Genomic DNA, 27,201 nt, shown 5'->3' with positions numbered 1-27,201 from the left:
CTGCATAACTGCATAACTGCACACACACATACACACACACACACACACACACATATATATATATATATATATATATACACAGCAAATTTAATGTCTAATAATAATTATTATTTTTCTCTAATGTGTTTTGTATTTATAGAGCTGTACTTTTATACTATATTTACCACTATAAATGTTTCTATAATAATAAGTGTTTTGGCACCCCTTTATATATCATACTTTTCCATATAAATCAATGTTAATATAAAAAAAAAGGTAAATCGGAGATTTTGCAGACTAATGCAGTGTAGCGGTGCGATCAGAGGCCGAGGAGAAATTATGTACGGAGCGTGTCGCAAAAATGTAGTGATTGCATATTTGTAACTGGAAGCCGATTTATTAGACAGGCTTAACACATCGGTACACATGAAGTATATTTTAGTTTGTGCTTCAACACTCGCAAACATAGAATCCCAGTAAGATCGACAGGTTTAGGACGAACTGAGTTCTTATTGATATTCTTATTAAGAGAAATCAATCCAGTCAACACAACTATACAACAGCAAACCCAAAATAAGGTAATAATTTAAAAAAGGTAGAGAACCGTAGAAGCGTTTGCATCACAGAAAACATGTAGTGCAATATACAACCTTTCTGTCAGAACAGATTAAAGAGATTAAACTGAAACCCAAATAGGCTATTAAAAAAGGGGTCTGCGTTTCAAGCCATTCACCAGTGGAAGATATAACAGAGAATAATAAAGAAACTATCAGACAAATGAAAGATAGATATTACCTATTTTTCCCCAGTTTATCACTACAGCTACAGCTAATACATCACAAACACAGTGGCTTCACATTGGCAAAGGAAAGTTTTACTACTTCACAGTCAGAAATTTTCACCAGTCAACAGTGAGACGAAAAAACAGTAACATATGGCATACAACAACACACTACTCAGTGCATGTCCCAGTTAAACATCGTTTACTAACCAATGATAAGACGAGATACAATACTGAAATACAACTGGCCCTTTTTTTGAATTCCTTAAACATCTGCAAGCAACGGCCTTCTTCACATTAAACCATGAGGTCTTTGTAGAAGGAGACGTGAAAGGAAAATATATGGAGAGTAAATGATCCCGGAATTGAGACTGACAGAGGGGTGACGTCCGCTTTCTATGTACAGTGTCTCTTTCACTTATACAGCTTGAGGCTGCTTTGATCTGTTACTCCTTTGGCCTCCTTCCTCTTCATCACTGGAGTCCCAGAAGATGCTCAGTTTCATTTTGTTTTTTATTCCTTTTTCTCCCCAGTGTTTTAAAACATGTCAATAGGGCCACATAGAAGCGTGCATGGCATGCACATCTAAAATGAGACAACAATTAAACCCAAGCATCTAAACTGGATGGCAGTTTAGCCTTCAGAGTAGGAAGTGATATGCTTTATTTTGCCTCACTGGTCTATTTGCAAACAACACAGTCCCTCCCCCAACCACTTTTAAACCATAAAAAATTAAATAATAAAGCACAGGAAAAAAACACACCAGGTTAAATAAGGAGCGAACACAAAACATTATCTACCATTTACGCATTCTAGCAGATTTCATAACGTACAATATTACATTTGGTACTTTAAAGTTTATAAATGGCAATTAATAATGAAAACTCAGTTTGACAGTAATTATTTGCATCCATTGTAAAACAGAAGAATACTTATATATATTTAAATATATATACATTTATAGAATATCCTTTTAACTTCACCAATCTTTTTTTTTTCTCAAGCAAGATGCATACACAATTTATATAGCAGTAGGTGTGATTTACAGGGCGACAGATGAAGGGAGGGAGAGGGTAACTGGGCGATGGGGTTGGGAGGGAGGAAATTGTGATTTTAGCTTGTCTGCTCCTCGTCGGGTTTGTTCATGGCCTTGAGAGCATCCAGAAGCTGGGTGGGGGCGACGATATGGGTCGAACCTGCATAAATTAGCAGCGAGGAGAGAAACAAAGAGGAAAAACTCAAAACTCATTCAATTTGTACATTAACTGTAAAAATGTTTAAAGGTGTTTTCAGCTGTGTATCTATATATATTATTAATAATAGCAATTAATATATATATATATATATATATATATATATATATATATATATATATATATATATATATATATATATATATAATTTATACTGCTGTTCAAAAGTCAAAAGGGTCAGAAAGATTAAGCAAAGACACTTTAAAGTGATCAAAACTTAGAGTGAAGAACTTTCTTTTAAATTTTCTATTTATCAAAGAATACTGAAAAAAAAATATCAGTTTCCACAAAAATATTACCGTAACAGCACAACCGTTTCCAGGTGTGATAATAATAAGAAATGTTTCTTGCAAATGCAAATCATCATATTAGAATGATTTCTGAAGGATTGTGTGACACTGAAGACTGGAGTATTAAATTCAGCTTTGCCATCACAGGTATAAATGACATTTTATATATTCAAATAGAAAACCATTATTTTAAATAAGAATATTTCACAATAGTAACTGTAGTTTTAATCAAATAAATGCAGCCCTGGTGAGCATAAGAGACTTTAAAAAACAGACAAAAAAAAATCTTGCCAACCCTTTTTAATGCTACTTTATGCATATTTAATTGTTAAGATTTTTCTTTGCATCTAAAAATATAAACATTTCAAAATAAGGAAATATTTAAATTTGATCAGATATTTAGCTGAAGACACATTTTTAACACATCAGAAATACTGTACATTCAAACTACCCAAAACATTTGTGCCACAGGGTCACCTTTAAAAAAAAAAAAAACACATGGGTACACACTGAATTAATTTTGGTACCCTGTGGAACAAATGTTTATTCTAATCCCTGTAAAAATACAATATTTATTAGCAAAGCTGCAAGTTCACACTAACACAAGTAGTCTTTTCCAATAAAAGGTTCAAGTGATTAAAAATTGCTTGATACATTAAGTTGATGAATGTCACATTAACTTAACAACCAGTGAGGTTTGCCTACAGAAAGAGGGAAATGAATCTTACGTTGCTATGCAAGTACAACTGAAAGTGTAGTTGCATGCTCAGCTTTGATTGGTTCTGAACACATCTGATATAATCTACTGGGCCAACTAAATGCAAACATGCAGTTTTGCTAATCAGATTCACAATGTGATTTGTTGCTCTTCAACTAGATGAACGGGTCGGAACTAAAGATCCATGAAAACAAAGCATATTATTGTTCAGTAATGGCTGGAAAGTCAAGAAGTGTTTCATGTTGCAGTATGGGTTAGGACTGGCATACTGCTTATGTTGTGATCATTTATGAACACGAAAAACCAACAGAAAAAGGGGAAATCAAAAGGGATATAGCTTTAGCAGCCTGACACTTGAGTGATTAATACTTGACAGGGCTAAGCAATGATCATTCTTTTACAATGGTTTAGTCAGTAAAGGTATTTGGAAGGACGTTTTGTATAACAGGACCTCCTCTGTGTGCATTTGTTGGCTTATAAATGTTATAGTTACTCCTTATTCTTCAGAGAAGATCATAGTTGGGTTAATTCCATGATCAATACATGTTTATCTCTATCAATAGCATCTTTGATTACCACAGAAAACAACCTGGCGCATCCATTTCTGTGTCAAAACCTGGGAAGAGGGAAGTCGTGGCCTAATGGTTAGAGAGTCGGACTCACAATCGAAAGGTTGTGAGTTCGAGTCTCAGGCCAGCAAGGAATTGTGGGTGGGGGGAGTGCATGTACAGTTCTCTCTCCACCTTCAATACCACGACTTAGGTTCCCTTGAGCAAGGCACCGAACTGCTCCCCGGGAGCCGCAGCATAAATGGCTGCCCACTGCTCCGGGTGTGTGCTCACAGTGTGTGTTCACTGCAGAGCACGAATTCTGAGTATGGGTCACCATCCTTGGCTGAATGTCACGTCACTTATTAAAAAATTTGTGCTGTAACGCTCTTACAATGGAAGTCTATGGGGCTAAAGGTTTAAAAGACTAAAATAAGGAACTAAAATATTGTATATAAACACAGACAGACAGGGTATACATATGATGTTCCAGTCTTATGGCTGTACTTAAAGAACTGTGTGTACAGTATCTAAATATTATTAGAATACTATACCCCACAGACTTCCATTATAAGAGCATTACTGTAAACATGAGTTTAGCAAGTTCTTCCAAACAATCAAATCATTTCCTGTGGTAACTGAGAGCATGTCATAAACTTGTATTTAACCCAGAACATTCCTGTAAGAGCTAATGGTAGGTTTTAAACAAATTACAATGAGTAATACATTAAATTTAATGTATCCACAAGCCTTGCATTACAGTCTTGTAATATAAAGTGTCTTCAAAACATCTTTTATTTTTAAGTACCAGTCATGAACCACAAATTGCATTGATTTACTAGCATGAGGCTGTTGTGGTCAGCTTTATAATCAACTATTTAATAGTCTAGTAAGCTATTTTTTAATGCAAAAAACAGGACCTGGGGTATAACATGTAGGTTTCTGAAAAATTATGTAAAGGGCCCAAACAAGTTAGTTTAAAAAATGTTAGTGTTTGGGAGAAGCATTAGTGCTAAAGCATATCTGAAGAACACAGCTACATTTCAAGATTTGGCATCTGCAGAAGAATTATAAAGAAGGAAAAGAGCCAGTCACTGTCTGGCGGAAGTCATTTTAACATATTTTCTTTGCAGACGGCCACTTGGTCATGTAGACGTGACGTGAGGTAGTTTGAGGAACTAGATTAAAAACAAAATCAAATGATCCTGCAATTGGCATCAATTACCTCTCCAGAGGGGGGGGGGGGGGGTGGGGGGAGGGGGACAAAGTTAATATGAGTGATTATCTTGGATTGTTATTCAGAAATAATCGCAATATGGTGAGTCTTAAGGGTAGATTAAATCTGCGGGAAAATGAAGCTTTAAAAATAATGATATTTGGGAGGGCAAATGGAGGAAGCCTTTCCTCGTCGGAAGAGGAGACTCCATTGAATTAAAAGGCGCATTGTGAGGAGAATGCAGTTTAATCCACCCAACTGAGAAGATGTGGTCAACTAGGGATGGGGTCAGGACTCCTACTGCATCTGTCACTCAGAAAAGGCTCCGCCCACTGCAGTTCTGAATGAAGCGTTGAGCCGGCCAATCGTTTCTCATAAGTGGAGGCATATCATTATTGGCAGGTCCCAGTAGAAGGCGGAGCCTGAGTGTGACTAGCCGATTGGAGGCAGGAGCCGGACACTCATCCCTGAGATGTGGTGGCGCAGTAAAACGGTAGAGTATGGTAAAAGGAGCAAGAAAAGAAAACCCTTGTGCTGTGGGGGTTCAGAAAGGGTTTCTTTGTTCGGCTGCCTTTACTTTGTCAGAGTGTGATTTCTCTCTCCCACCCTTCCCTCTTTCTCTCTCTCTCACTGGTCTGAGGGGTCAGGGTCCTCAAAGGACACCCTAGTGGATTCTCGGAAGTCGGGGTGCCGCAGGTCCATTAGAAATTTGGTTGGGGTGAGCGTGTGGGTAGAACCTGCGGAGGAACAAAGGTGGCTTCACGCTCAGAATGAATGTCACACTGCACTTCACGTTCTTTCACCACCATTAATCTTTATGGGGACAAAAGATGGTCAAATACCATTTCCACCATCTGTAGATCGTGATGTTTCAGAAATATCATCCTAGAACCCCGACAACAAAATGATTTTTGGAAACTCTTGGTGGATGTATCAGTGATGGAAAACTCAATAACTGTTGGGCCTCCTTCAATCAACTAAATGTAAAATATTCATTTCATGACGGTTCACAATTAGAAGTTCAGCCAATTGACCCACTGAGGTCCTTCAGATGCACTGTTCATCTTTAATAGACCTCATGCTTGGACAAAATTATACAAGTGGCCCAAATCCACTAGTTCGAAATTCAGTGTTATTGTAAAATCTTCAATGCTCAAATTGTTTCTGGAAAACAACAGACTGATACTTTACTTTACTATGTACTTTAAAATTCACTTCTAAAGGGGCACTCACACTGACAGTAATTTGCAGCAACAGCGTGACCAAAAGTCCATAATCTTAATAAGAACTCATCGTTCCTTTAAAAAAATAGTCCACACATTTTTTTTTTATATGCTCACTTTCATCAAAGATTTAGCATTACATCTTGGATGGCCTGAGGATAAGTAGATTTTAAGCAAATAAAATTTTTGGGTGAACGATTCCTTTAAAAGCAATGTGAACACTCACTTGTTTTGGCTGCCATAGGCATTAAAGGTAAGTTTAAAAGACAATTCTAAACACAAGTGCACATCTTAAACATACCCTATCACACGCACACAAGACACACACAAAGAAGAACTTACGAACATAGACTTATGAACACAGCAGAGGCTCACGACTGCAATTTAAAAGAAGTTAAAACATGACAGGCACAAAATACTGTACAAGACAATAGCACAGGAAAAATATACAAGACAGATTTGCCAGTCTGATTAAACGTATCATACAACAAAAACGTATTGTTAAAGCTAAAGATACCAATCTAAGGGTTTAAAGGGTGGTTGCTTAGTAACTCTTGAATTTATAGTGACTTTTAGCAGTATCCTCTGCAGACTCACCAATGATGGCCTCCCATTTGCCATTGGCCTGTGTGGCCTCATAGGCACAGCGCATCTCGCTAAAAGACACGCCCCCAATGACGAAGACAATGACGCGAGGTCCTGTACGGTACTCTCCAGGGGTTTTATTCTTGTGCCAGTGGCCATATCGGGCACTGCCATGAAAAGAACACATGAATGCATGTCAACTTCTTTTTCAAACCAAAAGACTGAAGTATCTTGGACGTTTTACAGGGTCATTTGAAGGTATTTGTTGTTGCAATACCATTTATGGCCTTCTAGTGGCAACAATTAGAGACTACATTGTTTTACACAACATCTTTTTTCACTTGGCCACTGAAGGCAAGACACCACAGGCAATGGTCTGTTTTGAGACTTAGGGCTATTTAGCTTTTCATAATGTGTGTTTCAGATTACTGAAAAGAAAACATCCAAACTACACTTTATAAAAGTCTTTATCTGTTTGTGTCTGTAGATTTCAATTACAGTAAATATCTTTACAGGCTTTATATATATATATATATATATATATATATATATATATATATATATATATACTACAGTTTTAAGTTTTAAAGTTTTATTCCTATCTATATTCGTAAGGTTTTTACAAATTGGTTTGTTCATAAATCATTTGCCTTTTTTTTATATTTACTATTTGTGTGTGTGTGTGTGTGTGTGTGTGTGTGTGTGTGTGTGTGTGTGTGTGTGTGTGTGTGTGATAAAAATAGATTTAAATTTTTGACTTTGATAATATATCAACAAAATCATTTTGCATATTTAAACAACTGTTTAGAAAACTTGCAATACAAAAAAGTCTAAATTATGGCATATATCTAAGTACCATGTTATTTGTAGTATATGATAAAACCATTGAAACGGTGCATTCCTCTTAAGGGATAGTTCACCAAAAATTGAAAATTTTATCATAATTTACTCAGTTACACATTTGAGGTAGCCATTGACTTCCATAGTATGAAAAAATACTATGGAAGCCAATGGCTACCGGCAGCTGTTTAGCTACTGTACCAACATTCTTCAAAATATCTTCTTTTGTGTTAAACAGAAGAAAGAAATTCATACAGGTTTGGAACAACTTGACGGTGAGTAAACGATGACAGAGTTTTCATTTTTGGCTGAAGCATAACTTTAAGGAATGGCAGAGCTATTTGCTAGCATAATGAGAGGGGAAATCAGTGTGAAGTCTAGTGATCTCGAATCTAATCAATAGCTGACTCATCAGCTCCCAGCTCTCCCTTTGTGGGAGTCAGGGACATCCTGCTTTGCCTCTGCTTCTGTTTACAGGAACTGTGCTAGCTTGTTTGTCCTGAAAGCAGAACAGTGCAGTGGGATAATTACTGCTGACCCTGAGGAAATATACCAGTTTCCACTGCTTCTGAAAGAAACTTGGTGTTCGCCCCCACCCCATGTCACTCCACCCACCAATCACGGTATTGATCTTAATGTTCTCCTTACCCCTTGGTACACAAATGATTATTGATCCAATTTTCTTCTATCTTTTGACTTGTGCAATACAAAAATGCATGAATACATGGGATTGTGTGTGTGTGTTAGAGTTGGCTTTGAAATTCAAATTCTAATAAATTTGAATGTAAAGAATTGTAATTGAAATGGTTTGATATTTAAAGTCTTTGGTTCTTTTAATTGTGATGATTTTGGCTCACAATTAACAAAAACCCACCAATTCACTATCTCAACAAATTAGAACACTTCATTGTGCAATGTGCATTGAATTTATTTAATACGCGAGTTTCACAATTTGAGTTGAATTACTGAAATAAAAGAACTTTTCCAGGACATTCTAATTTATTGAGATGCACCTGTATCTCTAATTCATAAGTCTTCAAAACAGACCCGAATAACAAAAAGGAGGTTTACAAGAAAAGAAAAAAAAACCCTGCAGAATAATCTTTTTTTGCGCCTTTTGTTCAGTCAACATAAACATTTTTTGTAGTTGGTGGATTCCCCTCCTGTAAGTGTGGCCCATTCAAATTTCTCATTATTTGAAAGGGATCCTGAAAACCATAGTTGGTGAGTTTGTGTACCTGACTGCAGAAGTGCTGAAGGAAGAAGACGAGCGTGTTGAGATGTACGGATAATGTTTAGTGTCCAGCTTGTCTTCGATTGCATCCTGCAATCACATTCACAAACAAAGTAAAACCACACATTTACACACAGTCTGCACAGTTTCTCTATACATTCTATAGCTCAGGTCTGACCTCTATTATATCTTTGACGAGTGGGGTCCAGCGAGAAAGCTGGTAGGTCTGCTCGCTCACACGCTCTTTACGATCGAGCTTCTTGCCTCTGCGGAGAGTAGACTGCAGCGTACAGAAACAAAGCAGAAGCGTCAGTGGCAATAGCCAAGCAGACTTAACCATTGTTTAGGACAAGAATCAGATTGCGTACATCTGTGATGATTGGGACACCCAGATGAGCCATATTGGTGATGATCTCACTGTCCTCAGGAGGGATCTGGGCATGTTGAATTAGCTTGTTAAGGTTCTCCTCCGTGATCCCTGTTTTGCAACACATGCACACGCAAAGCCACGTTACAAAATGCCTGTTTAGGGCAATGAAACCCAAACTGAGATGTGCCAAAGACTCTCTAACCGTTCTTCAGGAAAATATAGAGCAGGATGATACGGATCTTGTCGTAGGTAGTGACGTTGGCATCCAGCAAGATTGGCACGATGGCCCTCATGGGGTCTTTAATCTTTTCGCCCTCTGCGTCTGTTCCCATAGCGAGATCCTGCCAGGTGACAGAGCACAGGAGGCAATTGCATGAATTTACCATAGTTTTTGAATAGTCAGTTTTTGTCACCAAAGTTTAGCAACTGGTAAAACCATGGTTTGCCCTTCATTATCATAGTTAGATCAAGGCAAGGCACCGAACCCCCAACTGCTCCCCGGGTGCCACAGCATAAATGCTCCGGGTGTGTGTTTGTTCACTGCTGTGTGTGTGACTTTGGATTGGGTTAAATGCAGAGCATGAATTCTGAGTATGGGCCAACATACTTGGCTGTATGTCACGTCACTTTCAGTAATAGCCCTGTTTAGTAGTATTAAACTCAAATTAATTAATCAATCACAAAATAAAATGTGACCTGGCTCGTAAAATACACCCACGGATATACATTTGCAAGTTTAGTAGGTTTATATATAATATATATATTATTTCACGTATATTGGCAAACCAACAAACTAGTTAGACCATAGACATATATTATAAATAATATAATATCACATTTTGTGAATGTTAAATGAAACATTGGTGCATACACTACTGTTTTTCTCAGTCTTTTGTTTTGTTTTTCACAAACCCTGTATCCTGTAGCAGTGATGTCTGTGGTGAAATTGTACCTGCTCTACACGGCACAACTTGTCCACGGTTCCCTGGTAGTTCTTCATGCAATCCTCGGCCAACTGCAGATGGGTTGAGTACTAAGGCAGAGATTTGAAGTAACAATTAGTTAAATATCGGAATTCCATTTCCCATGAGGAGTCTCTTGTTTGGCTGACAGCACATGCGTTTTGACCTCTCTCACCTTGCTGAGCTCTTTCTGGTACTGTGGCATCTTCTTCAGCATTTGAGACAGGTCCCTCATAGTGGTCTGGAAGAAACACAGGACTTTCTCAGAAAGGAAAACAAAACAGGTCAGATGCTGCCTCAAGACATGTCTCAGATCCAGTAGGCCAGACTATTTACTATTGCAAATAGTACATCACAGCAAAAATGTGTGTGTTTGCTTGTGCTGTGTCAGTAAGTCAATCAATACTAATACTGCTATAGCCTTGGAGTGCTTTCACATGAGTCAGCCGACACAGGTTGGATTTGGCTGCCGACGTAATTTCATCTGCCAGGCTATTCTCCTTCGCCTACGCTATACTATTCTCTCTGTTCCAGTATTTATTCTTTCCTCCAGCCCCCCCCAGCGTACCTTCTCTCCAGTGTTCATCCGTTTACTAGCAGAAAATTCCTTCAGGGAGCGCGTCACCTCCCTGCCAGCAAGGGAAATGAAAAAGGAGGGAGAGAACAAGGATGTCACTATTGACAGACACAGAATATTACAGGAAAACCATAGCTTAAGGCCAAAAATGTACGGTTTTACTCACTGAGAGACCTCAGCAATATGTTTGTGCCGTAGCGCCACCCAGAGGTCATCGTCTTCATGCAGTAGCACTTCTTTCTCATGAGAGTCTCCCATCCCACTAGTATCATACCTACCAGATACAAAACATTTATATATTATATATTTGTATATGATATACAGTACTCTATAAAACCTTTGCAGATTAATGAAAGGATTTGCTAATAATGATCCCTTTGTAATAATCCACATGCACATTATATATATATGGTATTATATATTATATATATGGTATATATATATATTATTTAATTACATAATATAATATTATAATAAGTAAAATTTTTGTAATGATTATTTACATTTTTTTTATTATATATATATATATATATATATATATATATATATATTGTGTGTATTGTAAATATTATTTTATATTGTACTTTATTATAAAATATTTATAGGACATAATATCATATAATAATATAATAATCTAGTAAATATTATTTTGAGATAAGTTTAAATATTTTTATTTATTTCACTCACTTGTAGACATCATTCTCAATGGGCAGCAGGTCATAGGCCATAGCCTGGAAGGTGAGCTCGTGCAGGACAGGAGAGGCAGGGTCGAAACCTCGGTCCAGAATAATGAGCTGGGAGCGAGCCTTGTCTGGGCCCTGCATAGAGATAAAAAAATCTAAAAATGTACTCCATGATCAGCACAAACCGTTCTTTGATTAACAAAGCCACCCACAAGCATAATAATAATGTGGGCAGGAATAAGGCTGAAAGAAGTGGCTTTAATTTCTTAATATGGAAGTCTTGAAATCCTTTCAGAGGAAGAATAAGTTATTACTTCTTTTTTTTGTACACATCAAAAACTGATGTGCCGCTCACCTCCCCCATTGTGGGATCATCTGCCTTGTAGGCGTCCAGTTTGTCCTGAAGCAGCTGAGCCAGAGTGGCGTTATCTTTATACTCACTGTACATAGAAAATCAGTGTATTAGAACAGACAGACAGAACATTAGACAGCTCTGTTGATCCTGTTGCCACTTCCTGAAATCTGATTCAGGGATGACTGGGCATCTGTCTTTGACACTAGTGTGTTGAATAGATATGATTGCATATGTGAAACGGCACCATCAAAACAGATCAGATAAAGGAACAGAAGACTCTACACAATATTAAGGGGCAGATGCAGTTCCATCGTGGCCCCTCATGCCTTACCCTCGGTATCGGACGGCAGGGTATTCCTTCAGTGTGGCACACAGAGTTGCCAGCTGGTCGGCCAAGCGTTCCATCACAGAGTTCTTCAGCTGTGTCTTATGAGGACTGTAGAAACTCTGGAAGGCATCAGGATTGTCCAAAGAGAACACCTAAACCAAACACACACACATTCATACTTCTAATAGAGTCATAATGTGGAGAGGCAAAGTGATCAGCTGACATTTTGAGTCTTTTTGCTTTGTTTTTATCTAAAACTGTTATCATTGTCGACTAAAACTATAATTGAAACTAAATTTAGAACCATAAAAAAACTGTTACTTAAAATAAACATTAACTGAAATACAAGTTGCCGAAATATACTGTTCTAAAATATCTCATCGAAATAAAATTAATAAAAACTATAGACAAAAAGTACTAAAATTACTAAAACACAATAAAATTACTAAAACTTTAACATTAATATGAAAGCAGTAAAATGTAAACATAAAAATATCAATAAAAACTATAATAGTATATCAATTATACTAAAATAGCACTGTTCTAAAGTAAATTTATCACTATATTAGTCCATGATTTGCACAGAAACCCCCAGAAAAAAAAGCTGAAAACTAAATAAATTTGATATGGTAATAAATAATGCAGTTTCGATTTTCAAAGTTTTGTTTTCTATGTTTTATAATTTGCTATTATATATAGAAATGTTTAATACTTACCAAGGCTGCATGAATTTGATTGAAAAATACAGTAAAACCAGTAATATTGTGAATTATTGTTACAATTTAAAATAATTACTTTCTGTTTTGATATATTTCAAAATGTAATTTATTCCTGTGGTGCAAAACTGAATTTTCTGCAACCATTACTCCAGTCTCCAGTGTCACATGATCCTTCAGAAATCATTTTAATATGCTTAAGAAACACTGGTTATTATGAGCAGTGATCAATTATGATCACTTTTAATTAATTTAATGCATCCTTGAATAAAAACATTCATTTCTATGTAGTCACCCAAAACCTTTGAATGGTAGTGTATGTTTTTCCATATTTTTCTATGAATTAATAGATTATAAATGTCTATAAATAAATACATCTTTATGATTTTGTCTGACAGACAGAATGTGACAAAATGTGTTCCTCTCTACTTCCTTTTTCCAAACTAGTCTGAGGAATGAGCCTTGAGTAAGTGAGTTTTCTCCAGTCTGTACCTTTCCTTCCTGCCTTTGTGTTTCCTGTGGCCCAATCCGTGCTATATCTCTGACTCTATCAGACAATCTATCTGTATTGCTCTTCACAACATCCCCTCCCCACCCTCTGTCAGCACACACAGGGTCACATGACCATCCTTCTGTTCAGCAGATGGGTTCCCCTTGATGCTTGTTTCCTCTCGTAGCCTCCTCTGATTGGCCGAGGCTCTCTGTAGATGCTGTGTCGGCCAATTACGTGTGGGTCTGTGAAGCAATGAGCTGCAGCATCACACCAGGAGAAACACACTGCTCCTCCGACTCCACTGAATAAATCATAGCAGACAGCCTAAGCAGCAAGGCATTGTGGGCCAGACTGCATCCCCCCAGCATCAGAGCTGTTCTGCAACACTCTATTTCTGAATTCGCTTAGTTGCCTTTAGATAGTTCTCTATACGGATAGTCATTATTCCTAAATATTTTTTATCTCTCACTTCCTCTCCCGTCCTGAAATGGCTCACCTGGGACTCGTAGGGCAGGAAGGCGATGTTGATCTCATTTAGGGTTTTAATGGTTTTCGAGGCACGGCTCTTCACCACTTCATTAAAAAGGGGGTCCGGGCAAGCTGGAAGAAACACATTGGTAGTTGGCATAACATTTCGAGCAATGATGGCAGTTTATTGAAGTTTTGACATGTTATACATAGAATATTTCCAAAATCACGTGCAATACTTCTGCAATAAAATCTCCAATAGACAATCAGCTGCAACATTCATTGCATATACACTTTTATATACAAAATATTTTACAATTTTATGTATATATATATATATATATATATATATATATATATATATATATATATATATATATATATATATATATATATATATATATATATAGATAGATAGATAGATATATATATATATATATATATATATATATATATATATATATATATATATATCATTTTATTATTTTATTATACAACGTACTATATACAAAATATAAATAATACGTATCATGGCTGCAGTTTTTTATGTATTTTGTGTATGTATGTTATTAAGGGCTTCATTTTTTTATTTTATATATTTCTCACTTAAGATTTTATTTTATTTCCTTTTTATTTCTAACAAAATAAAAAATACTTGTCAGACTAATTGTAACAGCACATTAATTTAGGATTAACCACAAAATAAATCAGTTAATTTATAGTTGTCACAGGAAAGCGCTGATTTGCCTTTATATCTGATGGTACACAGCATTGTGTTTAAGTAAGATTCATTTAAAACATTGTCTTGCTGATTGCTTGTGTAGCAGTCTAGTTTTGAGTGTGGTCCCATTAATACTGTAGTGTGTATTATGCTTGCAGGGCCCTGGAAGTACATTGGAGTACACTCAGATACTCACAGTCAGTAAAGAAGACATGAGCCGCTTTATATTTCGCTGAATGGGGATCTTTGAAGTCATTGATGAGAGTCTGCACAGACTGGTAAGAGACATACAACAAGCATTAGATAACACTGTGTTTGTGTTTTGTGTTGTTATAGTAACCACAATGGTCAGCAGAAATAAAAAGAGTTTCAGGCTGTTTGTGTAGGCTGTGTCAATACTGTGTGTAAATATATATATGTGTGTGTGTTAGTGAGTGACATATGTTTAGTTTGAACAGTGTGAAGGTTCCACCTCCACACTGAGAGATGAAGTCTATTTTAGCATCTTTTTAGCATCTTCTAAAATCAGTGAGTACCTTCTCAGTTGGGGTTATCAGGTAAATGGACTCCAATGAAGGGAGAGGCTCTCTTCGCTTGTTAATGTCTTCAACAACTGCAGAGATAAGAGTAGAAACAAGTCAGTCACAGAAACAGCTTCTCTGATACAGGGTTATATTCATTAACCTTTTGGTTAGTTGAAATAAAGCTGAAATAAAATCAAATATAATTAAAATATTTTAAATGTTGCCTTGGCACCTAACTGAAATCAATTTGTGTTCAAACACCAAATTATTAAGTCTAAATAAAAAACATTATATATATAAAAATGTAAACTAAAAAAAAAATAATAATACATGCAACTTAAAATAGTAACGTAAAAAAGCACATAATGAAAAAAAATTGAGTTGCAACTGTTAACACCTTTTACCCATAATATATTCATAATATAGCAAAACATCTTGTAACCCATTGCTAAATTAAAGATAATATGATGCTTTCCAGATTTGTTCTTTTGCAGACATCTCATTGACATAAGTGTGCTTAGTTAGGTTGTTGATATGAGATGTTTATTTCCATCTGGTCACCATTTTCCAGCATTTATATGAAAGTTTCAGGTTTAGAGATGAGTTCTGAATTGAGATTTTTTTTTCTGTCCTTTGAGACATATAGTAATTGTTAACAACAAATGTGAACTTTTTACTTCACTGGTGGTCAAAACCTGTGGATTGACTTACTAGTGATGCCCTCTGTCATGATATCAGTCATTTTGCAGCAAGAAGACAACATCCTCATGCTGAGCTGGTCCACTATCAAAGCCTACAGAGAAAAACAGAGAGCAGGAATAATGGGAGAGTCTCAGAAACACATATTATTGCAACAGTAAGGCCTGTGTTTCACCCACAGTACCACACTGCTTATGCAGGATGTGTGAAAGCTGTCATTTATTAATATGGGTACCAAAATAAATATGAATGTGGTGTGATACAGGCAGCATAGGATGGATAAAATAGTTTGGCCTTAATTATTTACACGGATTTCCTGTCTACGGCTCGGGACTCTATGAAAGATTATAACTGAGGTGACCTAAGGATAGCTTGGTTGCTATGATGGTGGCTTGAATGATTTTGTCTTACCTTCCATTCTCCCTTCTTCTTCACCTTCCTGATGACATCATTCATGATCTCTGCAGAAAGAAGAGAAAAGATCATCAAACATCTGATATTGATGGTTCATACACATCTCTGTCATTTCCATTATTAAACCATAAATATCTTTTATAACATTATAAATGTTATTTTCGATCAATATAAAGCATTCTTGCCAAAAAAAAAAGCAATTAACATTTTTTTTTTTACTGACACCAGACGTTTGAATGGTAATGTATGTATTTTATTTTAGATTTAGTGTACATAGCCGCTGTCTTAATTTAATTCTTTGTCTGTTTAGAACCACTCTAGATTCATCATAGGACATAAAATCATAATGCAATTAAGAGCTGCATATGTGTCTGAATCATACACAACAAAACACTGCATTATATTTACATTATAAGTGTAGGAGGCAGATCAAAAATATGAAGGTATTAGTGATGACACAAAGTATATATTTATCCATCAATCCCTTTATCATCTCGCCCACCTGCTCCATTGCAATGCAAAGCCTCTAGCACTGTTGTGTGTGTGTGTGTGTGTGTGTGTGTGTGTGTGTGTGTGTGTGTGTCCGTTCTGTCCCTGTCACACCTGAGCCTGACTGTACCCGCTCTCTCTTGCTTTTTCTTCAGCAGAGATTTTTTTTGGTATATGTTACATCAAAATTCATAGACACGCCTCTCTATAAATGGACACTCTGACTGCTGAAAAAAATCATATTTAGTTTATTACCTGCATGACTTTATCTAGTCATGCAGGTAATATTAACACTGATCTGCAATGTAACTCCAGGTGGGCAAGACTGGCTGAGCTCCATCCAGCTGGCTCTTATGAAACACTACCCATCCAATCACAGAAATAACTCAGTGTTTGGAGATATAAACACACAATTAAGAAAAAGGCTAAATGCAATGCAAAATGTGAAATGCAAAAGTCAAATTCTCAAATATAATGTCAAAAGTGCGAGATCTTCAATTCCAAAATTGAGTGTGCCAGAAATAACTTTTTTTTGTTGTTTTTTTAAACAGCAATTTTGAAATGGTCCATACTAAAAAAAAAACACCAATTGTGATATAACAATAATGTAAAAAAGAGCATTGATTATGAAATATAATCAGCAATTGCAATTGTGAGATATAGTCAAAATTACAAAAAAATGAAAAAAATATGCCATTTGTGAAATATAATGTCAGAGACTGGCAATCTGACCAATTACATTGGATCAGCCATTTTTGTCAGACAATAAGCCAGACAGGAGAGTAGATTAATGTCGTTGGACTTGAACTTGACAAATGGTGTGTACTGACATCTTTCTGCAGTATAAACAACATACCTTCTGATTTTCATTCATGTTTATTTTGTGCTATAACTAGTAACGGAAAGAGATGATCGGTTCACATGCCGCTTGAACTGAGGCGCTACAGCGATCTGTCACCACACCAAACAGTATTTATTGTTTGAATTTATTAAAAAGTGACAAAATTTGAAAGCTGAGACTTTGTTTCATTCCAAAAGTAACCTGTTCTGTCTTGTCTGTTGGTGGATTGTCAGTGTCCTCTTTGCCTCCGAAATGTATTTTTCACTGCGTGAGAACATGATGTGTGGCATTACAGCGAAATGTCTTGTCCGCCATAGCAACAGTAACTAAGGGGATTATATTTTGGTTATAATGCTCTATATTTACAAAAAGGGAACTTATTCGGTGTGCACCATTCCCTGTAAAGTGCATTTGTTGCAGATTGGGAAGTCGGGCAGCTATCAGATGTGAGACAGAGACTCTGAGACTCTCTGTTCAGATGCCAAGATTGTGCTGCTTACAGACTATGTTAAATGAATGTAGCCGATCATTGAGAATTGAATCTCTATAGACTAATGTTTCTGCTCTGTGGCTGATCTATTTTATTCACTCTGATGTAAGTAATCCCATCAAACAGGGATTGGGTGGAGGCGAACATGTCAGTGTGTTGGAGCCAAAATTAGCATGATTGCAATGCTAGCCATCTGGCTGTAGTGTCAGAATAAAGGCGCTCAGGGTGATTTGGTAGTTTTGACATTTGTGCTGGTGCAGTGATACAGAGTTAAGCTCCTCTGTGGATGAAAACACTGAATCCTGTCTGAATCCAGATGGATTATGCGTGTTTAAACAGGGGGTATGTTTTAGTGAATCTGAACAGATTAGCGGCCAGTTTAGCTAACACTAGATTAAGCATTGATTCCAACAGTAATTTATGTGAATGAGGGTCAAAGCTAATCAAACTGAGAGCAAACCAAACATGCCAGTGAAAACATATTTGTCATATTTCTGATATATTGGAAAGGAAAATATTTTTTTCAACAAAGACAAATAAAAAAAGTATGACTTTTATCATAGAAAGCCAAGCCAAACATGCAAAGCCACGGATTCAAGCAAAATCTACCAAAAATTGTAGGATGTTTCTCTTTGTAGCCAGCAGAGTATCTTACGTCATTCAAATTCTCAGCAGAGCTTCATTAATGTCTCATTTTAACCTTTTTTTTCACACAGAGATTATGCTTGGTGCTATGAAAATCAACCTGTCTAGAATAGAAGGAGAATTGTGGCAGATTGTGTTTAATATAAATTACAATGTAGCAAATAAATGATTTTTAAATTCCTTATTTATAAAAAAAAAAACATTTTACATTATTTAGCTTCAAAATACTGAGCAGTGTTATATTGTTAAGCAAAGCTATAAAAAATTACAATATAGAAATGTAACAAAAACTAAATCTAACTAAAATGTTCCATTAATTGAAACAAAGTTTAAAGGAATATTAATAGGCTATAAAAACACTATCTATTTCTCGCTTTCCACTATTATCCATTAAATAAGTTTTAATAAATATGTATGCTTTTTTGTGTCTTTTGTGTTCTTATAATATTCCTTTAACAGAAAATTACACCAAGCGCACACCCTTTCAGAGGTGACCTTTCTGGGTCACGTCGTTCTCAGCTGTCTCCAGAGGACTCTTCATCCAGTCATGTGACATCAGCGCAACCCCCATTGGCCTCAGTTCACTACTGCCATGTTCAGCCTCCAGGACTGAGGTAAAAACCATTTTACTGTACAAATGAGGGTCACTGATGTGAACGAAATGGGAAAAATACAGAGAAGGATAAAATGAATGTCAAACTGCCTCATCCAAGGTTTCTGCAATATGCATTTAAAACATGAACAGAAATAAAATCACAGTTTCCTGCATGCATTTTATACCTTCCCTTACAGAGTTTTCTCAATGTATTGATTTTGCTTCCTCACTGATCTGTAACCTTTCCAAGAGATGAATTCTTGCAATGCAGTAGAAATGTACTGTATTAAAGCTCCCGTTCTTCGTGATCCAATGTTTTAAACTTTAGTTAGTGTGTAATGTTGTTGTTAGAGTATAAATAATATCTGTAAAATTCTAAAGCTCAAAGTTCAATGCCAAGCGAGATATTTTATTTAACAGAATTCGCCTACAAAAAACGACCCGTTTGGACTACATCCCTTTAGTTCCTGCAGTAATGACGTCACTAAAACAGTTTTTTGACTAACCTCCGCCCACAGGAACACACAAACAGGGGGCGTGGTCTTGTTGCGCTCCGACGGAGAAGATGAAGAGCTGCGTTTGTGTTTGTCACCATGTCGTCGAAACGCTGTTATTTTCATTTTGGAGTCCAATCACCTTTGTTTGGGCTTCCCAGGGACGCTGTACTTGGAGATTAATGGTTACAATTTATGTTTAACTCAGTTCCCGAAAATTATAATCCACATGTAAAACTATGTGCAGCACATTTTGATGAGGACAGCTTCCTCAATCTGAATCAGTTTAATGCCGGATTCGCACAAAGATTATTCTTGAAAGATGGAGCAGTTCCCTCTTTGTCTGGAGAAGGCGATGTTTATGGACCACAACCGGTAAGTGTATTTTATTATTTAAGTTGGTGCGTTTCTGTAACTTATTACACAAAGGGCAACGCTGTTTAGCTTTGTTAACTAGATGTTAGGCCTGTGCAAAAAATGAATGCAATTTTCATGTGCATCTCGTCAGTAAAAACACTCCTGTGATTAGAAGTACATCTCCAGCACATGCTCCTGCCCACTTGCTTCTCAAAACTAGTCCAATCGTGTTACCAGGAGGGCAGCCTGTGCTCAGCTGCTTTCGAATCACAACACAGGAACCGCTGGCACAATCAGAACTCGTTACGTATTTCTGAAGGAGGGACTTCATAGAACAAGGAAGTCATCAGCCCGTTTTTATGACAGTGAAAACAGTGGTTTACAGATAGCTGAATTGTGTGAAAAATACTGTGTTTTTTTACACGCTTAACATAAACATATGTTATATTGCACACCGTAAACACAATCAAAGCTTCAAAAAAAGCGCGAAAAACAGGACCTTTAAATCATACTGTATACAGGCCAGGTCTCAGTTAATGAACTCCATTTATTTATTTTCCTCCTCATATTGGGTAATAAAATGTACTGCAGTCTATATCAGCTATTTGTCACTGCATGCTGGATTGCTGGAATGATGATTTTCTCAGAAAGATGCTGATAATGCGTTTGGGTTTAACTGACTTGGGATCAGTCAGATCAGCTAGATTGGAAAATGAAACTAATGCAAGATAATTGTAATTCAAACAAACAGTAAATTTAATTTATGTGCACTCAATTAAAGGTCCAAATGGGGTTTTCTCCAAATGATAATACACTGTAGTTAGCATGGAGTCCAACACTTAAAGGAATAGTTCACCAAAAAAGAAAAATTTGATGAAAATGTAATCACCCACAGGCCATCCAAGATATAAATGAGTTTTTTTTTCTTCATCGGAACACATTTGGAGAAATTTAACATTACATCACTTGCTCACCTTCTGGAGTGAATGGGTGCCGTCAGAACAAAAGTCCAAACAGCTGATAAAAATATCACTACAATCCACAAGTAATCCACACAACTCCAGTCCATTAATTAACAAGAGAAAAGTGTCATGTTTGTAAAAAAAAAAAAAAAAAAAAGGTTTCCATTTTAACTTTAAATTGTCGCTTCTGGTCATAATACAAAGCCACAATCCATAACGCTTCATCCAGTGAAAAAGTTCATCCCCAATTGCCCTCTCATCAAAATACACTGACTTATTTGATTAGAACTGTTTTGGACAGTTTTTGCTTATAAATGGTGCTTGATCCATTCATATTTCTCTCCTGATTCAGACAAGATGACATTTTTACTGGAGAAAGCAATATTAAGGATTAAGGACTAAACTGAATGATGTAATGATTTGAAGTTAAAAATGTCTTAATGAATTTATTACAAACATGCAGCTTTTTGCTTCACAAGACGCTAACTGATGGACTGGAGTCGTGTGGATTATTGTGATGATAGGACTCTCGTTCTGACGGCACCCATTCACCATAAAGGATCTATTGGTGAGCAAGTGATTTACAGCAGCCTAAACAGAACTCTGAATGTGCAAAAAGCATTTGGCCAAATGCATACTAGGGTTTAAAATAGTACCATCTGGTTCATATCAGGCTGGTCTCTCCATCACATCAGAAAGACGGTAAAGGACAGTGCAGATGCCTTCATATTGTAAGAGCTCTCAGTATATTGCACCCAGTCTGTCTCATGCTCTTTCACTTAAACTCTGAACCTCTCTCTTGAGTGAACCAACTAGAGTCTCATCTCACTCCAGCTCTTCACTCTTCATATTTAACCTTAATGTAGATTTCTTAATTAAGCACAAGCTCTAGTTTGCGATTAAAGTAGATGTTCGGTTAAATGAAGCTATATCTTACAGCTGTAATCAAAGGTGGCTTGAGCAAGGACATTTTGATATGATACAATCATTGTGTTTGACTGCTGGTTAAGTTTAGGCAATATACTTGTTCATTCACAATATATTCTTGACAATTTTGCTGACAATATTCAAAAACAAGATTGTGAGTGATGTTAATGTGAATGAATGCATGACTATTTAAATGAATAATCAATTTGTTGAATCACTCACAGAAAGACATTTTTCATTTATGTTATGAATTTTTATTTTTCATTTAAAATGTCATCTGTAAACATTTTGGAGCGTTTAAATATATCTGAATTAACTATGGATGTACAATACATGAGCATCATATTGATTATCAGTTGATATTGGTTATTGGTATTGGTTGATACTGAATATTTAACTTTTACTGTATTTTACTTTGAATTGTACCAGCTATTTGTTCAAAATGATGGTTCCTTTATTTAAAAGATCTCCCATTAAGGCCATTCCAGAGCAAATACATTATTAGATAAATATTGCAATCAAAACGTAATATCACCCAGATGTGCTACTGGTCAGTACAAAAAACTTTACAACTACACATCGCTGCAGATTTAACCCTCCATATTCCTAGGCTCCCTCGGGGCACTCTTTCATGACCCACTTTTATGCTCAGTCTTTCTGGATTGTTTACGACCATTTATCTTAAAGAGACAGTCTGTGGTTTTCCTTCTCCTTGTGGATCTGCTTTGATTTTCTGATATGAAGACTAAACCTAGAAACCTTTTATTTTCACGTTTTATATTTTCTATTTATGTTGCTTCACTTGGTTGCATCAGTGACCTTGGTGGTTTTCTATTATTTTTCAGCCAAGGTTTACTATCTGCTGCGTAGGACTGTACACAGAAACCATTTATTTCTTATTGAGGAGTTTTATATTAATAGATATATAGAGCATAAGATAACTGGTGGTGTCTGAGCATCTCATCCATACTGCTGTGCGATCTATGTGCAGAGTGTCAGATAATATCCAATATTGTCCTTGTGTAACAGACAGAAGATGCTCTGCTAAACCCCAACCCAACGTCACAGAGTCCAAGGACAGAAAACACAAACACACACACACAAACATTGACTTAAATGCTGTCGCACTGGTATAGAATTTCAGCATGTTGACTCACTACACAAAAATACACCCGTTCAATGAATGCACATAAATATCCATATTAAACCAATACCAATAAATGCAAAAAAATCTCTAATATCCATTAATAATGGGCATGGCACTATTATAATCCCTAACTGTAAGTAATTTGATAAATATATATATATATTTATATATTTTTCAGAAATATACACTGTATATGATCTCTAAAACATATACTGTAGTTTGTTTGTAAATTTGATCAAGTTAGTTTCAACATGAAAATGCATGGTTTATATTTTACAGCATGTCCGTTTGTCTCATTGGGACAGCATCTTTTATCTTGAGGTCTGATTTATCTTTCCTAGAGCCCTCCACTCTGGCTCATTTTCATAGGAAAGCAATAAACCTGGGGCTGAACTGGAGGAATTCTGGATAATGTATTCCTGGAGACCCAGCAGAGAGCTTGAACTAAACATTATCTTTATGCTTTACAATTAACTTAAAAACAAAAGCATCCTAAACCAGATCATGCCATTAGGAATCACCAGGGAGAAATTATATAAACTGCATGAATTGCAGGCTCATGTCTGATCTAAACAGAAATCTATAACTCATTTAGACTGTTGGTACATTGTGCATCCGCCGGCAGAGATTGGAGATGTTACACTGGTCTGTGCACCCTTGCACAAAGCTAATGCAACACCCAAATGTCAGGGCGAGTGCAATCATGGATAATGACATGCTAGTGGTGCATTTCAGATATGGAGACAGCCATGTTGGTGTACAGTAGACTAATAGACAGCGTGATTTATTATTCAGCAATGTCTTTAACACATTTCACAGCTTGCCAGAATTGGTCTTTGGGATTAAAAATATTAGAGTCATTGTCAGTAAACATCAAAAATATCTAGAATACTACAGAAGCCTATTTCTTTTGATAATGCAAGCAATGAATTTTAATACTTTTCCACAATTGTTCCCTGACAGATGATAAAATGGAAGGAAAAACAAATGTATTTTATTGTTTCCAAATAGAGTAAAGAAACAGAAAAGCAACCTTAAAACACAGTTTTAACCAACCTAAGATTGCTTGCTAGTCTTACTTGGTCTGAAAATTGCTCTGAACCACTCTAAAATCATCCTAGGCTGGGTTAAGATGTTTTTTGGTACAGCTCGCACTGTTCTGAGAATATTTAAGATCCAGTCTGTATTGCTACTCCTTTTTTAATTTCACTCTGCCCTTCATTTAACCCCTCATTATTTTTTTCATCCACACTAGAATTAATCATCATTAAGTGCTATTTTTATCCAGGTGTTTGTCTGTTCGATGTGTTCTTTATATATGCTGTAAAGGCAGGTTTGCTTGTGTACTGGATTGGAGGAGAAACCTTGATCAGTAGCTACTGAATGCAATTCTGAAACAATAAAGAGCCACATACTGGATCCATACTCCCCGGCTCTGTTAATAGAGAGCAATAAACTGTCCATTGTCACAAATGTTTCTTAACACATACCATGTCATTTACACTGACGTGAAAGGCATGGAGTTTTGTTTGAGCTTTAAAGGATTTATAAATGTCCTCTGCTCAAGTCAAGCATGAATCACACACTTACAGTTTGCCGCAAGGCACACTGACTGTCTTCACTGGTCATACACAAGTATAGACACTGTGATCAAGGACTCTCATCTAAATTTTCATGTTTGTGTGTGTGTATATATATAATATATATATATATATAATATTCCCTGAATGTTGAATGTAATTTAGTATACGCTCAATTCATGAAAATGGATCAACAAATAGGCAGTGTAAAAAAAGAACTGGTTCATTCAGAGGCAGAGCTAGACTAATGTCTATGAAAGAGCCTCTAGACGAATACTATCATTCACAGAGATGCCGTCCATGTGTACTCCTGCTGTCCCCTAACATTACATCCTACAGCGCATATGTACAACTCCTTGTCAATATTGCATATTTTAAAGGTAAAAACAAATCAAAGCAGAAAATGCGAGCAATGATGTAAGTGTATATGGCTAGTCTTCCTTTCATGGCTTTGCTCTCAATCTGACCCTGTGTTTGATCTTTATTATGTGTACTAGATTTCATATCCCTGGAGAAGACAGTGACAACCAACACACACACACCCACGACACGTCAAACCACAGGAACACCAATCCATCATCCTGCGTGTGAGGAAGACAGAATCCAGCGCAGGTGTTTGAATCATTTATGCCTTTAAATGATTGGGTTTCAGTCAATATTGATTATGCGCATGAGTGCATATTCATTTGGCCTAGACAATACAACAGCATTTTCACTATTGTTGTTCTTTCTGTGCTTTCAGTTGGTAGTTAGCATAAGGTGTTTCAGCGACATTAATATATTAAAAACAAAACAAACTGAGAATGTTTAATTCAGTTCTGTTGAATGATGTGAGCATAATAAGAGTCAATGACAAATAAGGATATTCAAGATGATGAAAAGGATAAATGGTTTTGCAAATATTTAAATCATTTTAGTTTAAGATTTTTCTCAATCATTTTAAACTTTGTATTTAATGTAAAATGTATTGTATAAATATTTTACTCCCTTTGACCTTTACAAAATTACCCTTTACATAAAAGTTCAAAATATATGATTTCAAATTCCTTCCTTCATTTGAAATAACTTTGATTTAGTGGACAAAAAAAAGTTTGGGCTTATTAAAGATCTTTTAAAACAAAATTGCTTAATTTGCCATTGGTTATTTTAAAATAATAACAATATTGCATGTAATTTTATAATGATTTAAAAATAATATGATAATATGGCACACATTTTTATGAATTGCACTTTTTTATGTATTTATATAATTTTTGTATAAGATTTATAATTACTTAGGCTATATACTTTTATATGAATATATGTGTGTGTGTGTGTGTGTGTGTGTGTGTGTGTGTGTGTGTGTGTGTGTGTGTGTGTGTGTGTGTGTGGTAAATGGCAGAAAAATAACAGCTATATTTAAATGTATTAGTCCTTTTAAAAGTATAATACATGAAATGCCTCTAAAAAGCTTTTCAAATGAAAGAATATGCCTTAATGAATGGGTGTTTGCCATGATATTTATTCATTGATTTATATGATGAAATGCTTTTTTAGAAGCATTTCGTGTAGGAAATAACACTGTAAAATTTAAAGAAGTAAATAAAACAAACATAACTGGAAGACATTTTACAAAAAAAAATACTGTTTCAATCTTAAACAATTCACGTTTAATTATGTAGGCTATTCCTTGCATTTTTCTTAATTAACTTTGAAATTTACCAGCAATTTTTGAGTGAAAGTACAGCGCCTAATATCGAAAAGACAGAGTTCCAGTCGTAGTAATACATTTCATTAACCTTTCAGAATCTATTATGAAACAATTATCTACATATCCTGCAGCATAAGCAAAATGTTTCTCTAAAATGAAAGCACTACAACCGCCATCAGTCTGTTTTTACTAAACGCTCTTCTGTTCCTGGACGCTCTCTCTACGAGTATGCACTACACATGACAGATACAGCTGAAAATCAGAGGGATGCGCATTCGGTGCTCTCGTTTCCCCTTATTCAACCAAACGTGAACCACTTCGCCATTTAACGATCATCTGGAGATGCGATGCAGCTGCATTCATGTTAAAAGCACGGGCACTTCCTGGGCAGATCAGTTCACCAGCTCATCTCTAGAAGGAAGAGTTATGCAAACGTCCCTCCAATTCTGTTTTCATCACGCATATAAATAACAAACCGAGCAGAGTAGGCTAATATAAAATCGCAGAAGTCTGTCGACAAAGCCCTGCGTAATACCTCAAACGTCTGTTTAGAATAAGGGCGTTCCTGTGATGGACCATCTTTACCTCAGTGCATCAAGCGTTTTTTGGTGTTAGTCTAGTTATCGTGCCACCTATTAATAATTTAAACAACATACAATGAGAATACCACCTATTCGTGTCATGAAGCACAATGCGCATCCGCAACATCCCGAGAGTATGTCCTCCCCGTTCAGCGCAATGGCAGGGAAACAACCAGGATGAACACTAATGACACATGTAACGGAAAGGTACCATAAAATAGCACCTACATATGAATATAAAACCTCAGTAGCCGAGGGTTAACATTATGGTCTTACTTTCGCCAACGACCGCCTTTAATCCAATTGGTGCCATGATGCTCCTGAGTGTTCGCCCGTGTGCTGTATCTTCTCCTCCCTCTCCTCCTTTTGCTGTCTGTGGCAGAGCGGTGCTGCGCGCTCACAGCAGCTGACTGCGGAGATTCGTCA

General features: G+C 36.2%; 1 protein-coding gene across 2 annotated transcripts; it reads right to left on the bottom strand.

Annotated features, from left to right (window-relative positions):
* Positions 1–364: 364 nt before the first annotated feature.
* On the bottom strand, positions 365–27,198 carry LOC132130228 (syntaxin-binding protein 1-like). Of its 2 annotated transcripts, XM_059541935.1 has the most exons (20): positions 27,052–27,198; positions 15,975–16,024; positions 15,576–15,657; positions 14,877–14,953; positions 14,537–14,615; positions 13,648–13,751; positions 11,946–12,094; positions 11,615–11,699; positions 11,264–11,394; positions 10,743–10,850; positions 10,568–10,628; positions 10,175–10,240; positions 9,990–10,070; positions 9,240–9,378; positions 9,036–9,145; positions 8,846–8,947; positions 8,672–8,757; positions 6,606–6,760; positions 5,363–5,522; positions 365–1,956 (listed from the first exon to the last, which is right to left on the bottom strand). In XM_059541935.1, the coding sequence occupies exons 1-19, from the start codon at positions 27,086–27,088 to the stop codon at positions 5,413–5,415; spliced, it is 1,812 nt and encodes a 603-aa protein (XP_059397918.1). In that variant the 5' UTR covers positions 27,089–27,198; the 3' UTR covers positions 365–1,956; positions 5,363–5,412. The 2 variants fall into 2 exon arrangements, with proteins under 2 accessions (XP_059397918.1, XP_059397919.1); XM_059541936.1 differs by lacking the exon at positions 5,363–5,522 and having other exon boundaries at positions 27,052–27,197.
* Positions 27,199–27,201: the final 3 nt, after the last annotated feature.

Source organism: Carassius carassius, chromosome 47 (genome assembly GCF_963082965.1).
Source record: "Carassius carassius chromosome 47, fCarCar2.1, whole genome shotgun sequence".
Classification (NCBI taxonomy): Eukaryota; Metazoa; Chordata; class Actinopteri; order Cypriniformes; family Cyprinidae; genus Carassius; species Carassius carassius.
This window is presented reverse-complemented; position numbering and strand designations above follow the sequence as displayed.

Coding starts and splice junctions, on each gene's coding strand:
- LOC132130228 (XM_059541935.1), bottom strand. CDS start 27,088: ATGGCACCAATTGGATTAAAGGCGGTCGTTGGCGAAA. Junction 14,954..15,575: donor CATGACAGAGGGCATCACTA/GTAAGTCAATCC, acceptor TTATCTCTGCAG/TTGTTGAAGACATTAACAAG. Junction 14,616..14,876: donor TGATAACCCCAACTGAGAAG/GTACTCACTGAT, acceptor GTCTCTTACCAG/TCTGTGCAGACTCTCATCAA.